This window comes from Siniperca chuatsi, linkage group LG3, assembly GCF_020085105.1.
Source record: "Siniperca chuatsi isolate FFG_IHB_CAS linkage group LG3, ASM2008510v1, whole genome shotgun sequence".
NCBI lineage: Eukaryota > Metazoa > Chordata > Actinopteri > Centrarchiformes > Sinipercidae > Siniperca > Siniperca chuatsi.
The window spans coordinates 13,977,033-13,992,295 of NC_058044.1; the positions used below are offsets into that span (position 1 = coordinate 13,977,033).

The following is a 15,263-nucleotide window of genomic DNA, read 5'->3' on the forward strand; positions in this document are numbered from 1 at the left end:
TATATTGGCTTTTCTTTGTTGTTTATGTCTGTGTGTATTTTCCTGCACATGTCCTTGGCACGGTGTGAATATACTGAAAGCTACTGAGAACAGGAGTCAAGTTTATTATTTTTAAACATACGCAACACTGCAAATAGAATCAGTTTATTCACAAGTTTGTCCATGTCAATGTCACCTCTCTGCAATGTTGCCTATTCACAACAAGCACCTTATATAAAGTTCTGTTGCACTTGTTTTTTAAAAAAATGCAACAATGTCTCAGAAAATGTGTTTAAGCAATTCTGAAAAACTCATGGAGAGGAGCTGTTCTTCCAGGAAAGGTGCTGAATCCTGGCACTTTTTGTAGGTTAGTTTCATAAGGCCACGTGCTTCTTGTACAAAGAAATATAGACTGTAAAACATGTAAACCTTTGAAAATGCTACACAGCCTCTCCACACTTCACATCATAGAGAAACCATCGTGGGATTTCCATTGGGACTCCCATCTCTCTCTCTCTCTCTCTCTCTCTCTCTCTCCCACTCACCCTCCTCGCTCTCCGTCCTCCAGTCCCTCCAGCCTGCAGAGTTTTCCGTCCTGTGTTGGGATAACATCGTAAACGAGGACCACCTGACGGTAAGACCGGACTAAATGGAAGCAGCGGAGGAAACTCTCACTTACCGAGATGACAACGAACTTCACAGGAAGCTGCTCCCAGAGGACAAGGATAAGGACAAGATGGACAGTAAGGGCCACGCCACCGAGACAAAAAGCAACGAGTCCAACTATGTGGATCTGGACATGAAACCGGACGGCGTAAAAACAGTGAAAGTGACTTTCACTGGCGAGGGAAGCCAGCTGTCTGTTATGAAATACGACAGTTCAAAGCAAGAGGAGCATGACAATGATGGTAAAATCATTTCAGAGAACTTTGTTGAAGAGTTGGTAAAGGACGGGCCTGTTTCGGGTGAGCCTCCTTTGGAAACTCTGATCAAACTTCCCAACACCGATCAGGACTCCGCGAATGAGAAGCAGCGCCAGGCCGAGCTCGACCCGAGTGATTGCAGTGAGCATGTGTGCAGTGAGAGTGATGAGCTCCAATACACGGACATGTATCTGAACAGCAAGACGGAGTCTGATGATGGTGCCAGCGCAGTGCTGTCCGACCACTGCGGCTCCGACACCGTAGAGGACGAGTCCCACTATATCACGACGCACGAAATCCAGCTGACGGAGCTTGACCACGATGTAGATTACGACCTGGGGCGAGGGACCTGTTGGGATTTTGAAGACAACAACCTGGTTTATTCCTTTGTGGATTACGCGTCTTTTGAAAGCGATGACACGCAGGAGGGGACTTTGATACTGGAGGGCAGGAGCCAGGCGAAAGTGCAGTCTAATCTTGGTGGAGCAGTTGTCAGCACCGAGCAGGAGGATAGTGATCTTTGTGACTCGGACAAATGTGCCAGCTCAGATGAAAGCGTGTGCAAAAACCAAAGCGGAGACGCTAATGCGGGGAAAATTCATGTATCAATAAAAACATCCTCCAGGGCGGTGAACGCGCCTGTCAACATATCTGACAACAGCACCTGTGGGTACACAAAACACTTTGGAGACAGGAGCCATTTCTCTTTTGTGAGCTCTGGCGCCAGAGCGGGTCCCTTGTGCGATAGAGCTCAATATTTCATCCCTGCTCCGGGCCGTCAGCACCTTGCAACCAAACTAAGACGGAAAGATATTAATGAGTATTCCAGCGGAGCGTCCAGCTCCATCAGTGAGCTGGACGACGCTGATAAAGAGGTGCGCAATTTAACCGCCAAGTCTTTCCGGAGCTTGGCATGTCCATACTTCGATGCCATTAATCTTAGCACCTCCAGTGAGTCCTCTATGTCGGAATATGGGCTAAATAAATGGTCAGCTTATGTGGACTGGAATTATGGAAACATATCGCGGGGGAGAGAGCGGAGCGTAATTGCGCACAAGACTTCCAGCGCAACTTTGGAAATGAATAAGACTGTGGACAGTAAGAGGCATGGCAAGTCTATTACCGGCATGAAAGCTCCACAAACCAAAACGTACGCACTGAACAAGAGAACAGCTTCTCAACAATCTTCCTCTTCTACCAAAAAGATCGAACTGAAAGATCCTGCTCAGCCAAAGCAGCGTGGAGTCACACTGAATTTCCGCTGTAATGTTGAAGCGCCTGAAGACGCCAGACGTCTAAAATGCTCCAAGAAAGCACGATCCAATGAGGTTACTGGGACTGTGTTGGCCAGGTCAGGGTGTGAAATGCAGTGTCATCAAGCAGATAGCATGGGGGATACACACAAAAGAGCAGTTTTTGCATCAAGTCTGTTAAAAAATGTGATTTCCAAAAAGATGCAGTTTGAACAGGAGCGCAAAATGGAGAGGGGTGAAATTTGTGACACATACCCAGCACTCTCACCTTGTTTTCAATTCAAAGATCAAGATGGGATGAGAGAAAGGAGTCAAAGAAGAGGCTTACAAAGACAGACATCAGAATCAGGCTCAGGATTCACTGTTAATTCTGCTGATGATCAACACCTGGAGGGCAGCAGACCTAGTTCCTGTGAGCCTGCAGAGGAGCAGGAAAGCAACAAAGCACCAGATGATGCAGAACAGGGACAACATGAGCCTCCGAAAGCACTGCTCAGCCACAGTCAAACTAGTGCATTTAATTCACCGAAAGAAGGTGAGCCTAAACCTGAAAGTGACACACAGACCACAGCAAAAGAAGGATTAGACAACAGCAGCATGCTGACAAAACTGCTTTTTGTTCCAAGCTGCCAGCTCCTTTCAAGAGAGAAGGATTTTACAGAAGGCTTGCCAAGCCATCCAACTGTCACAGGAGCACCTGCTGGCCCACAAAAATGTGAAAAAGAGTTCAAAACAGGCAATGATGGAAACATAGGCAAAGAAGAAAACGAGAAGGGGGGAAAAACCCCTGAGATCAAAATATGCCTGAGAAGTGTGAAGGAAAATAAAGGCTGTACACTGAATATTGCCAATCTGTTAACCCCTAAAATAAGTTACAACACTGTTAACACATTCAGGGCAGCAGGTGATGCCAAATGCCACGTTTTATCTGCTTCAGATAAAATTCCAAACTTCATCGTTAGAGACATAAGAGACACCAAATGCAAGTTTCAAACACCAATATATCACGTCAGAGATGTCCGTAAATTGGTCAAAAGTTCCTATCGCTTTGTTTCTTTGGATAATAGTGACAGTAAATGTTCCACAGCAGCTGATAAACTTGAGGAAAAGACCACAAAGGAGCCAGTTAAGCATGTATTACCATCTCCTATTGTGATTAAATGTCACTCTGTAAAAACAAATGTTAAACAACGGACAGCTGAGGTGTCACAGACACAGGCAGAGGCAGGAATCCCATCTGAAACATCTCAAAGTGAAAATACACCATCACATTGCACAACTAGCAGGGCACCACCTGTTGTATGCAAGCAGCTACACCCTGACCAGTCAGAAATTCAGCCAAATATTGAAACCAAACTGGCAAAACAGAGGCAGGAAAAGTTTGTGGGTGAGACAGCTGAAAAGAGAAATGAGCCTAGAGTGCCAAAACAGGCTGCGTTAGAGAAGCTTAAAGCTGCAGTGAAAACAATGGAGCAGCTTTATGTTTTTGATAGAAATGAATGGAAGCGTAAAACTCAAGCTCCACAACCAATCACAGGTAGCCATGTGTTGTCACTTATTGCCAGCGAGGAGCAGGGAGCAGAGGAGCTGGAGATGACAAACACTGACAGGATTCCCCATTCTTTGATAAACACCACAGTCACATGCAAACCGCAGGAAGATAAAGGAGCTCTGAGTATCATACATGTTCCGTATAACGATGACACGTTTAAAACACAATCCCAGCAAAGTAAAACATTTAGTAACAAAAGTGTCCTTCATGTTGGCAATAAGGCACGTGTCAGCATTAGTTCAGTTAGCAACCCTATTCCACAAAGCTCTGCGCTGCAAACATCATCAACTATGAAAAGCCTCAAGACACCGGTGTCACCGCTGTCGGTGAAAATAGAGCCCCCGAAACACGGCCAGGTGGAGCAGGGAAAGGTCAAAATCATTCCCATTAATCCCTCTGTCGCACAGGCCTGCTCAGACTCTGAGAACTATTTAACCATACCGGGGCTGGGGTATATAAATGAAATCAAACTGCTGAATCCAGAGCCTGTTTCGAGGGAAGTGAGTTCAAACCAAATCAAAACAGGTGACAGAACGATGCCTGAGCAGAAAAGGTCTCCGTTAATCATGGAGTACCCAGCTTCAAGCATCTACCATCACTTGGGGGCAACAACAGGGCCTCAAGTACAACAGCAAGTGCTATGTTTCTCTCCCTCTGTCCCAACTGTGTCACCTACACCTTCTACCGGAGAGACAGTCCCGCAAACCCAGCGCAAGATGCTTTTGGACCCCACTACAGGACATTACTACCTGGTGGACACTCCCATACAGGCCACCACAAAGAGACTGTTTGACCCTGAGACAGGCCAGTATGTTGATGTACCCATGCCCAATTCTCCTGTGGCACCTGTCACCCCTGTTACCCCTGTCACCCCTGTGCCTCTCTCTCTGTCCCCCATGGCACTAAGCCCAGCAGCGTACGCCCCCACCTATATGATCTACCCGGGATTCATCCCATCGCCCACTCTGCCAGCCCAGGTGCTGTTGCCACAGTCACCATGTCACTCTGAGGATCCAGGTGGAGAAAAGGTCAAAAACGCCAGAAGCCCTAGGCCAGAAACTGATGCAACAGGCGCAGAGAGTGCGTATTACAGCGCAACAGGTGAGGCTCCACAAGGGCCACTGCAACTACCTGTGAGCTTGGGACATGTGACCGCCAGAGGAGGCGCAGCAAGCTCAGACAGGAAGCCAGTTATCAGCATCACAACGCAACAAGGTCCAAGAATAATCGCCCCACCCTCCTTTGATGGAACAACAATGAGCTTTGTAGTGGAGCATCGGTGACCAAGGAAACATCTTATCATACACGTAAGTTATATTCCATATGTTCATTCAGAGAGGTAATTTCTGTGTGACTGATGGACACACCTTTCCCAATTCCCCTCTAACCTGATTAAGAACAAGTGTTGTCCCCTTGACTCCTGCTACTCGTCTTCTTTGTGTCTGCAAGTGAATGTAAACGTGCTTTCATTTGTTTAACATTATTTGATTGAAACCAGATAAAATCATCTAAAACTGTATTTTTTTATGTTGCACACAAGCTTACTGTTAACTTTACTGAATCCATTAAATGTAAAATCTAATGATTAAATTGACTGTACATAAAACTGTTGTGTGTGACATTGTAATGAAAGTGTGCAGTTCAGTTTAGTTCAGTCACATTCATCATAAAACAAAGATTGGTGGAAAAAGTACTAGGTACATGTATTGTCGCTCAATTAAAATTTAAATAATACTCAGTTTAAATATTTCTTAATATATTTATCATATTTCTCAAGTAAAAATATGTTTACATGTATAGAAAACTAAGTACAACTTAAAAAGTAGCCTCATTTGAAGACATCTCTGACTTAGTTGGTTGCATATAACCATAAAAAGAGTAGTTTGACAAAACAATCTTAACTCAACATCCACTTACTAGCTTTATCCAGGGCTTTCATCTGAGCCTCACTGATCTTCATCACCAGTGGGTGTCAAACCAAAATAAATGTTATTTTAAGGAATTGAGAAAACTGCCCATAGTCTAATGCTAAAAAAACTTTTAAAAAAACACTGGATTAACAAAAAAAAAATTATCATGAAGCTAAAACAAGGCTACTTCTTTTAATTTATCAAAAACTGACATTTTTGAGGTACACAGTTTTCTCAGGACCGAGTTGTATATACACAAAATGCTACTCAATCACTGCAATGAGCGTATTCTTTAATTTAATATTTAATATACTCGTAATTAGTCACTTGCCATGCCCTAAATTGACAGGGAATTTGATATTTTGAGGTTGGTGATGCTAAACCATTTGGTCTTATTGTACAACAGTATAATATTCACACAGTCAGGTGGACCTGCATAAAGGTTCTGATGTACTAAAGGAGTTTTTACATGATTTTTGTGTTGTAAATGTTGCAGCAGTCCAGCTTGGCTGCTTCAAGCAGCGGCATGTCAGTGTTAATAGACATGCAGTTTAGCTTCATGACAGGTAACCTGACTCCACTGAGCTGCGAGTTCCCTTTTCTCTGCATTACACACCGTCGGGCTATTTTGATAGTGTGAGATGAGTTTGTTTACATGGTTTATTCTCAGGGTTGGAAAGTGTCACAGGAAACTATTCCAGTCAGTGACACCTTACATAAAGTTATTCTTAATCAGTGTTATAAATGCTTTAATTACTCGGATAACATTACAGTTCTCTAATGTGTTCATTCCCTTGTTCGTGACATTTCGTGAAAATTTCTCCCCTGGCCAAATTGGTTGAACAGTCCATCTTGTGTTATCATGCTAATGATCAGTCCACAGTTGAAGTGTGAATAATTATCACAAGATGGAAATGGATACAATATAGCTACTGTAATGTTTTCATTCATTTCCAACAAATAACAACAGCGGTATAATTGCCCTTTTTTTAACAAAATACATGCTGAACTTATAGGCTGTTGGTTCAGGTAGATGAATTCACATGAAAGTCACTGAAGCAATTGGATTCCTCATGGAACAGAATAATATGTAGCTTAAAAGTTCAATTCACACAAATAACAAAAAACTAATTTTCCCACAAAGCAGGCTAGAGGTTTTTAGATCTTGCTTTCCAAAAACAACAGTAGTTTCTCTCTCCAGAAAGTTTACCAGTTATTGGTATATTCCACAAACCTCACTGTCAATAGATTTCTTTACAAACTTTTTATAACTTACTTATTTAAGTAAAACCATAGTGAGGTCTGTTGATTATCTTCAGTGAACAGGAAATTGTTTCTGGAAAGAGACGTTATTCAGATAAGTGATTTTTAAATACTGTGAGCACCACAAATCAAATGCAATTAAATTCTACTTGTACTGAGTTAGTAGCACAAGTGTTAGTGTCAGAGTTCTCAAAACCTCACTAAATAAAACTAAAACTTTCTGCATGTACCGTGGTGAATTTGGTACACCTCAGACTTGTCAAGCTCATCTCTATGTTGTCAAAATACTGTAGTTTTTCAGGGTTAGCTTAACACCATTAGCTGCACTGCGTCAACCTCAGCTGTGATTTGGGCTGAATGCTAACATCTTAGCATGCAATGCTTACCGTTAGCATGCTAACACATTTGCATATATAACATTTACCAAGCTTGTCTCAGTATTCCAGTCTAATAGAGTTTTATCACTTCTTTCAAATATGTAATTTTTTTGTATACATATTAAATACAAGGTACATCCACATGACTATTGTGTACTGTACATTTAATAAAAAAAATCTTAGCTGTGACAAGGAGAGCTTAAGGATATTTTCCTATTTTCAACATCATGTTTACAATTTAATTCACACACAACTAACACACCTACCACATTTAGTATTCCACTGTAATGTTTTGTGTGTAAATTCCAGTTCCAGGTTAAACTCAAAAGGCCTTTTTCACAGCAAATATTTTGACCGGTAATAGCAGGAAAAGCACAAGTGTAATGACATTAATCATGAGTTTGTGTCCCAGTAAGCCAGTCACCCGCATGCATAGTGCATGCAAGGGCACCAATGTGAAATTCAACCATTATTAATGTTATTAACTACACTTGTGCTATTCCTGCTATGACAAGAGTTATTATTAAAATGTGCACTATAATCAAAAACATTTTTACAATAAAAAAAGACATTGAGAAGGGAAATGCCTGTGGAGAAAACAAACCAGTCAAATCAACCAGAAAGCATATTTTTTTTTAAATCTAGATTTTATTTAGAGGTTGGCACCTTTCTGTCTGGAGCATTACTAATGTTGCTTCGCCATGTTTGGTTCTGGCTCTAAGCATTACTAGTTGACTGCTTAGGACAAGGGACATACTGTGTTTAATAGTAATTAAATAGTATATTTTTCAAGCATATGAGAAATGGGCTTTTATAGACATGCAGCAGCACTTTGCAGCAGTGCAAGGCAGTGTAAAGATTTGAGAATAAGAATAATGTGCTCAATTCTTCTGGTTCCTTATTTGCTATCCAGTGGATATTTTGGGGAAAGTATAACAGGAGACAATTGCAATAATCCATCCAGCTGGAGATGAAGGCATACATTCGTTTTTTCTAAACAGACAAGCAGGGATGCCAGAAATACAGAAAGAAAGAAATGCAGAAATATAAAAAGAAATACAAAAAGACAGACACATAGAGTAATTTCTTCTCTCTTTACTCTGTTAAATGATGCAGTCCACTCTTCCAAAAAATGTAAAATTCATTCTCAGTTTCTCATACACTCATATATACACACTTACAACTAGTCACAGTCCATTCTGAGCTAATGTGTCAGAGCAGTAATACAACTGCATGAGCATAAGGGATACATGTCAGCTGGGTGCATGACAGGCAGGGGCCTAACATGGGGTTAAGTAGTGGTGTGAAGAGGAACACAGGTTTTGTGTGTGTGTGTGTGTGTGTGTGTGTGTGTGTGTGTGTGTGTGTGTGTGTGTGTGTGTGTGTGTGTGTGTGTATGTAACTGGTGGGGGTGTTTGCGGCAGAGGGACGTGGGGGCATGGCTGGGATAGTGATGCAGGAGGAAAAGGTCAGGCAATGCAAAGTATTTGTTGTGCTGATGCAGGAGGGAGAGGACAGCTGCTCGGAGAGATCAGATGCTGCTGCAGCTCGGCTTGGAAGCGAGTCTGTGGGGCTGAGATGGGGTCAACTTTTTATAGCCCCCTCCCCCTCTTTTTTTCCTAAACAGGGAGAAGGAGGTGGAGAGCACTGCTGACCTGCAGCACTCCTACGTAAACAAATCAAGTAGCTTGCCCCCTGCAGTGACTTGGCTGAATCTGGTCAGCTGGTTCAGAACCAGGAACTGCAGGTTGAAAAGTCACTGCATTACAATGGCTTAGGACAACGACTAAGTCATAAACTGGACAAAATTATCTTTTGCACCTCTAAAATCTCACCTTGTTTTTCATTGAATCTGTCTGAGTTTAACACCTGTTCTACGTCTTCTCTGCCATCTCTAGACATCTCCAACGAAGAATTTGCCTTCATTCACCGTAAGTGCAGTTTTCACCCCCGTCACCCCTCCCTACCTGTGATCTATTCAGCAGGACAACTTCCACCAACAATAATTTGTATCCCCACCCTGTTGTGTTGTTTATTCTTGCAGCCTTACTGTAATCTGTATGCATTGCAGCACTTTGTAGGGTAAATGCATTCAGCCACATCCTCTGGCTGATGCTCTGCCATACTGCTATATGAATCTGCTTTGTAATACTTTCCATTCAGCTGCTATCTAGAACTCTTGAAATGTTGTTTGGGCCCTGCAACATGTCTATTCAAAAGGAAACAAAGCAGGTCTTCTATTACAGTTACAGCTACACTATCGGCCAAGCCACTATTTTATTATTATGAATTTAATGTTACCATGTCTTTAATAAAGCGAGACTATGTAACTTTTGAAAGGAAAAAAATAATCTTTTTATAAATGAAAAGTTGAACTCATAAGCAATAAAATGCAACCTTGATGAATTCAATACACTCAGGGGATTTGCTGCTACAACCTTTCTTGGTTTGGTATGACCATTTTAGCTAATGTTAGCAAACTTGATAGATATTACTGTGTAACTGACATTACTGAGTCAGTTTGCTGACATTATGTCTGTAGTTGTGCTACTGTTACACTCCGTTTTAGGATGTCACAGATAAATGTTTCAGTGTTTTTATCAAAGATAAAACAAGAAGTAAACACACCTTACCTCACCAGGAGACATGGATGTAAGCTCAAGAAAACTGGATACGTTACAGCGAGTCAGCCTTGCTATGTCTCCCCATAGGCCGCCATTATTAAAGAGACATCGGTAAAACTCCCACTTTCAGAAAATTCTTCCTGCATCCTGGGGAAAAGCATGGGACACTGAATAAGAGTGGGTCATGTTCAAAGCCTCCATTGCAGGAGCTACTGCTCAGAGTTGTGGCCAAAAGGTTACCTGTGCTTGTTGTAGCAGCAACCAAAGAACCCGCTGGTTGACACCAGTGGTGAAGGAGGCCGTCAAACTGACAGAGGAGTCCTTTCAGGCTTCTTTGTCCTGGAGGATTCCTGAAACAGCAGGTATCAGGAGGCCAGAAGGACTGGAGCTTCTTTGGTCACGGATGCAAAAACTCAGGTGTGGGAAGAATTCAAGGAAGCCATGGAAAATGACTTTTAGTTCTCGAAGAGGTTCTGCCAAACTGTCAGATGACTCTGGAGGGCAAGGCAGGGTTTAGCCCAGGCTGTTTTTAGCATGGGATTAGAAATGCTGACCCAGACAAACAATATTGTTGGACAGTTGATGGAACACTTTGAGGAACACCTGAACCCAACTGACAAATCCTCCATAGAGGAGGCAAAGCTGGAAGGCTCTGGGAAAGCCTTGTCCACTAGCAGAGGTCAAGGAGCTCCACAGTGGCAAGGCACTGGGGGTGGATGAGATTTGCACTGAGATGCTGAAGGCTGTGCACATTGTGGGGCGGTCTTGGTTGACACGCCTACTCAATGTTGTGTGATGGTCAGGGACAGTGCCTGGGGACTGGCAGACCAGGGTGGTGGTTCCCACACCAGAGGGTGTGCTCCAATTATTAGGGTATCACATTGCTTAACCTTCCTGGGAAAACTTATACCAAGGTACTGGAAAGGAGGCTCTGACCGATTGTCAAACCTTAGGTCTAGGAGGAGCAGTGCAAATTCTGTCCTGGTCATGAAATAGATGACCAGCTCTTTACCCTTGAAAGGATACTGGAGGGGTCATTGGAGTCTGCCCATCCGGTCTATTGTGTTTTGTGGAAAGACTTGTGACTGTTTCCCCCAGGGTACTGTATCTTGAGAATGGTGTACCGCAGCCATTATAAAGAGCCATTCAGTCCTTGTATAACTGGATTGAGAGCTGTGTCCACATTCTCAGCAGGAAGTCAAGCGCGTTCTCAGTGGGCATTGGGCAACGCCAGACAGTGGCGGACTCGGACTGTTTGAGGGGCAGGGGCGAAAAAAATTAAAAGGGCACCAGCTGTATGCGGTGTGGTATATAGCACTGAATTGCAAATTCCTTACTGGAAGTGGAGACATGAGGGCTGTTTATCACATTTTATCTACCATAGGGGCATCCAAGAGGGCACTTTTGCTGCGTTTTTCCGAACATGGGGGTACAAGGGGGGGCAATTGCACCACTGTAACTGCTGCTTGTGGCCTCAGTGGCCATTGTTATTTAAAAGTTACGTAGTCTTGCTTTAATTCACACAAAAAGATAATTACTTATGGTGAATACAACCTTTAATGTGTAATTTACACAGTTTTCTGAGGACAGGGACCATTTGTCTGCACTGAATTAAAAAAAAAACTCCCCAGATTAAGGGGTAGTGTTGAATCACCCCTTTTTTTACAGTAACTTCAGTCAGAGGAGGAATTCAAATTATTGTAATTCAAAATAATATATTTTAAAGATGTCCCAAGTAAATGATAAATATTTGACATTGCTATGTATAATTTTAACCTCCCAGCGCAAATTTTCCACATTCACAATAACATTTCCATGTTTTTTAGGAGTCATAGCTTATGTTCTACTTGAAGTATGTGTAACTTCATGACTCAAAAAATCCTGCTAATACCTGCACAGCTGATATGTTGTATGAAGTGGTGTATGTTTATATTTTAAAAGCACGTTCCTCGCATGTTACAGCGCAAAGAAATGACAAACACACCAAGTGTGTTGCTCAGATGAAGTGGAGCTGGGACTCTGGTTTAACAGTGTACTTAATACAGTATTTCCTTAGTAGTGTTGGGCCTAATGAGTCAGAGCCAGCTGAGACATTTAGGGGATAACTTCCTCTATTCGTGTTGGTTTATTTTACATTTTTGTGTAACGAGATGGGAGTTAGTGCGTGTGCATCTGAATGTGTCTGTGTGTTATGTATGGCATTTCAGCAATCTGTGAGCATACAGCAAGGAGTCATGTTACTTCACTGTAGACAGGAGCATACAAACTGGACATGTGTTGGGTGTGTCTTTACACTTTACACAGCAATGTCAGTTTCTCTTGTTTAAACACCTTGACCTCTTTGAATGTGTATGAATTTAGGTTTTCATTAAAATGTCACATTAACTGATGACATCCACCCTAGAATTAAATATATTTTATTATTGCTTTCTGTACAGTGAAGCTCTGAGATTACTTTCTTTTTTCTGTTTCCTTTTGAATATGCAGTGGGGGCATCATAAGTCATTGTGTAGAATTAATACAAACTGTAGATTGCTACTTTTAGCATGTTTCAAATCTAAACACATATTAAAGGTATTTGGAGCTGCTGGTCAGTCTATGTACCTTAATTCTGTAAAATACATGTTATTATGCCTCCGTGACAACAGACTTTATATAAATTGCCCTATGAGTTGATTTCATTATAAGTGATATGAATTCATGCAGTGATTTGGAAGACTTGTTGTTGACTATGCAGTAGATTGGACATGGTTTGCTCTTTAGAGCAACTTGATGTTAGCACATTTAATCCTTTTGAGGTGAAAAGTAACTTAAATTTGTACATTTAATTCACAAGACATTGTACTTCGTAATGATAGTATTTTAATTATGATTCTAAATTAACCTTCCCCTGAGGCAGTTGAGAGCAATGTAAGTTTTTTTTTTTTTTAAATAAGTTATTTATTTAGAATTATAAATCTGTTGTATTTACTTTTTAAAAAAGTATCCAAAGAAAAAAAACAACCAAAGCAACAACTTTTCTTAGGAACTATGAACTAAGTCCAAATTGAGAGATATGATAAACTACCTCCTGCCAGAGAGTTTTAAAAGTATGTGTTTGATCAGCAAGTTGTTCATTAAAGCACATTTACATATCATTTTGAAACCCTGTGAAGACTAACAGAAATAAGAAACATAATTTGTAAGCTCCAGTAAACCAGCTATTCTAATGTTGTCATAAACATAAAACTGATCATAACCTTTCTCCCACATGCATTTTATTAGTTTCTTGTATGACCTTTATCTGTGAATAATAATGTACTTAATGCACTTGGATTGTTACTAATTTGTCACCAACACTGACAGCAATGAATAGCTGTAAACATTGGTGATAGCAGGAGCACTATATGGACTTGGTTAAATGTAAAATGAAACATTGTATTGTTTCTGGTGAATTTTGCCCAAAGATGCACTGTAACATAGATAATATCGTTTGTTTTAAAACATTTTTCCAGATGTCCTTTAACAAACCTGCTGACTTTGAGGTTAAATATTGGAAATTTACTGTATCAAAGCTTGCTTTTGTATAAAGAAAGAGGGTTAACCGAAGGTGAGATGGTCTGAGATAAGTGCATTTAAGAATGTTCAAAGAAAAAAGGCACATATTTGAATGAAATGCCTTACAGTTATACAGTGGCATTGTATATGTTTTATGCCTGATGTAAACTGTGTTCGTGGCTGCCCCAGAAAAAGATAGAGGTCAGGATGACAATGGAGAGATACCTTGAAAGGAGAGGTGAGTGCTGTGTTTGCACTTACAAAGTAATGAATATGATGACTGAGTGTAACAAAGACTGAAAAGCCTACATGTATGTTTGCAATAAATTCAAAATGCACGGTACTGAAAATGTTTCTGTGCATGAATTTGTCTGTATCTAATGTGACCACTTAAAAAAAACAGATGAAACCTATGTTAGAGAAATTAAAAAGCAAATATGTAATTTTATGTGAGTTTTTTGTTTGTTTTTTTACAAATATCATCCAGATGCAGGGATATCAGAATAGTAAAAAGAGGTATACTTTCTACTGAGCCACTCTTTGTGGAGGTTTATAAGTTGTAACTAATGGCTTTATTAGTGATTAAAAAAGCATTTATTAATGCCTCAAAGATCTGTTATAAGCCACTGATAAGAACGCTTTTTGGATGACATGTTGTGTGACTTTTTTACAACCTGACACCCCCAAAGTTGTTCTTATTAATGGCTTACAGTTGATTTTTGAAGTATAAATAAATTATTTATTAATCATCAATTAAGCCATTGTAGTGAAATTATAAACGCTTTATAAATGGTGATTTATTAGGTACCAAAGTAGTCAATACATTTATTAAAATTACCATAAGAAAATATGTTTAATTGAAAACAACACATTCTGTTGCTATGCAGCACAGTAAAGCTAAAAGTCTGGCTGCAAAGACCTATATTTTTCAAAATAAACAGCTTGTGTCCAATCATTCATGTGTCCCACACTACTCATACACTGGTTGATATTCTTTCTCAAACATTTTTATATACTGATTTTGATTGTTTCTGAACATTCATATGTTGACCATATTTGCATTTTATTTCCCTCTATCTCCCTGACCTGATTATTGTGGCTGTCTGCAGTTTGATACATAAGGTTAAACATACAAAAAAAGTAAATGACATGGGTCAAAGGGAATCAAACAGATTTATGCCAACAGAAGCACAAATTTGGCATCTGCCAGCGTGAAAGGTTAGCTTTCTGGTGACACTGAAACATCACCCGGGCCGAGGCTTAAGTTTAACCTGACAGTTTGCTGCTGTGTTTACTCGGTTGCCATGGATGCAGCAAGACTGGCAGACACTGGTTTGCCCCCAGCTGCTCTTGGTGGTTTCTAAAGAATCTACATTAAGGCCCAGTTGTTGTATTTAGATGCCAGTAGGGGCTCTGATGTCACAGCTGTGACACAAGAAAAGTCAAGATTTATTGCCTCACCTGGATCAACAAGTGTGTGTTACATTTAGGCCACTGAGGTACATTTTGTCTCCTTGGACATACTACAAACTTTCAATACAAATGAGGGCCATTAGTTTACTTAAAACAAAAATACATGCTAATGTGGACACAACCTTCACAGTATGGAGTAGAAAGGAAACCTTTTCTAATAAAATCTGGTGTATCTATACAACATTTAGGAGTTTGCCATCTTGAAATTATCTGATTGCCAGTTGAATTTTCACTTGAAACCACCAGGAGGCAAGAACTTCTACACTGGGATCACTGGTTTCTAAGAGTCTACAGCTACGCAGGCGGCTCTGTGAGGCTGTACTTAGGCACAGCTAATTGTAATGTCAGCATGCTAACACAATGACAATTCTA

General features: G+C 40.8%; 1 protein-coding gene across 2 annotated transcripts; it reads left to right on the forward strand.

The window, feature by feature from the left end:
- Nucleotides 1-156: 156 nt before the first annotated feature.
- LOC122872986 (uncharacterized protein C4orf54-like) lies at nucleotides 157-13,866 on the forward strand. Of its 2 annotated transcripts, XR_006377343.1 has the most exons (3): nucleotides 157-5,014; nucleotides 8,885-9,004; nucleotides 9,156-13,866. XR_006377343.1 is itself a non-coding variant. In XM_044189179.1 (2 exons), exon 1 carries the CDS (start codon nucleotides 629-631, stop codon nucleotides 4,988-4,990), a length of 4,362 nt encoding a protein of 1,453 aa, XP_044045114.1. In that variant the 5' UTR covers nucleotides 475-628; the 3' UTR covers nucleotides 4,991-5,014; nucleotides 9,156-13,866. The 2 variants fall into 2 exon arrangements, 1 of the variants encoding a protein (XP_044045114.1); XM_044189179.1 differs by lacking the exon at nucleotides 8,885-9,004 and having other exon boundaries at nucleotides 475-5,014.
- The last annotated feature ends 1,397 nt before the right edge of the window (nucleotides 13,867-15,263 follow it).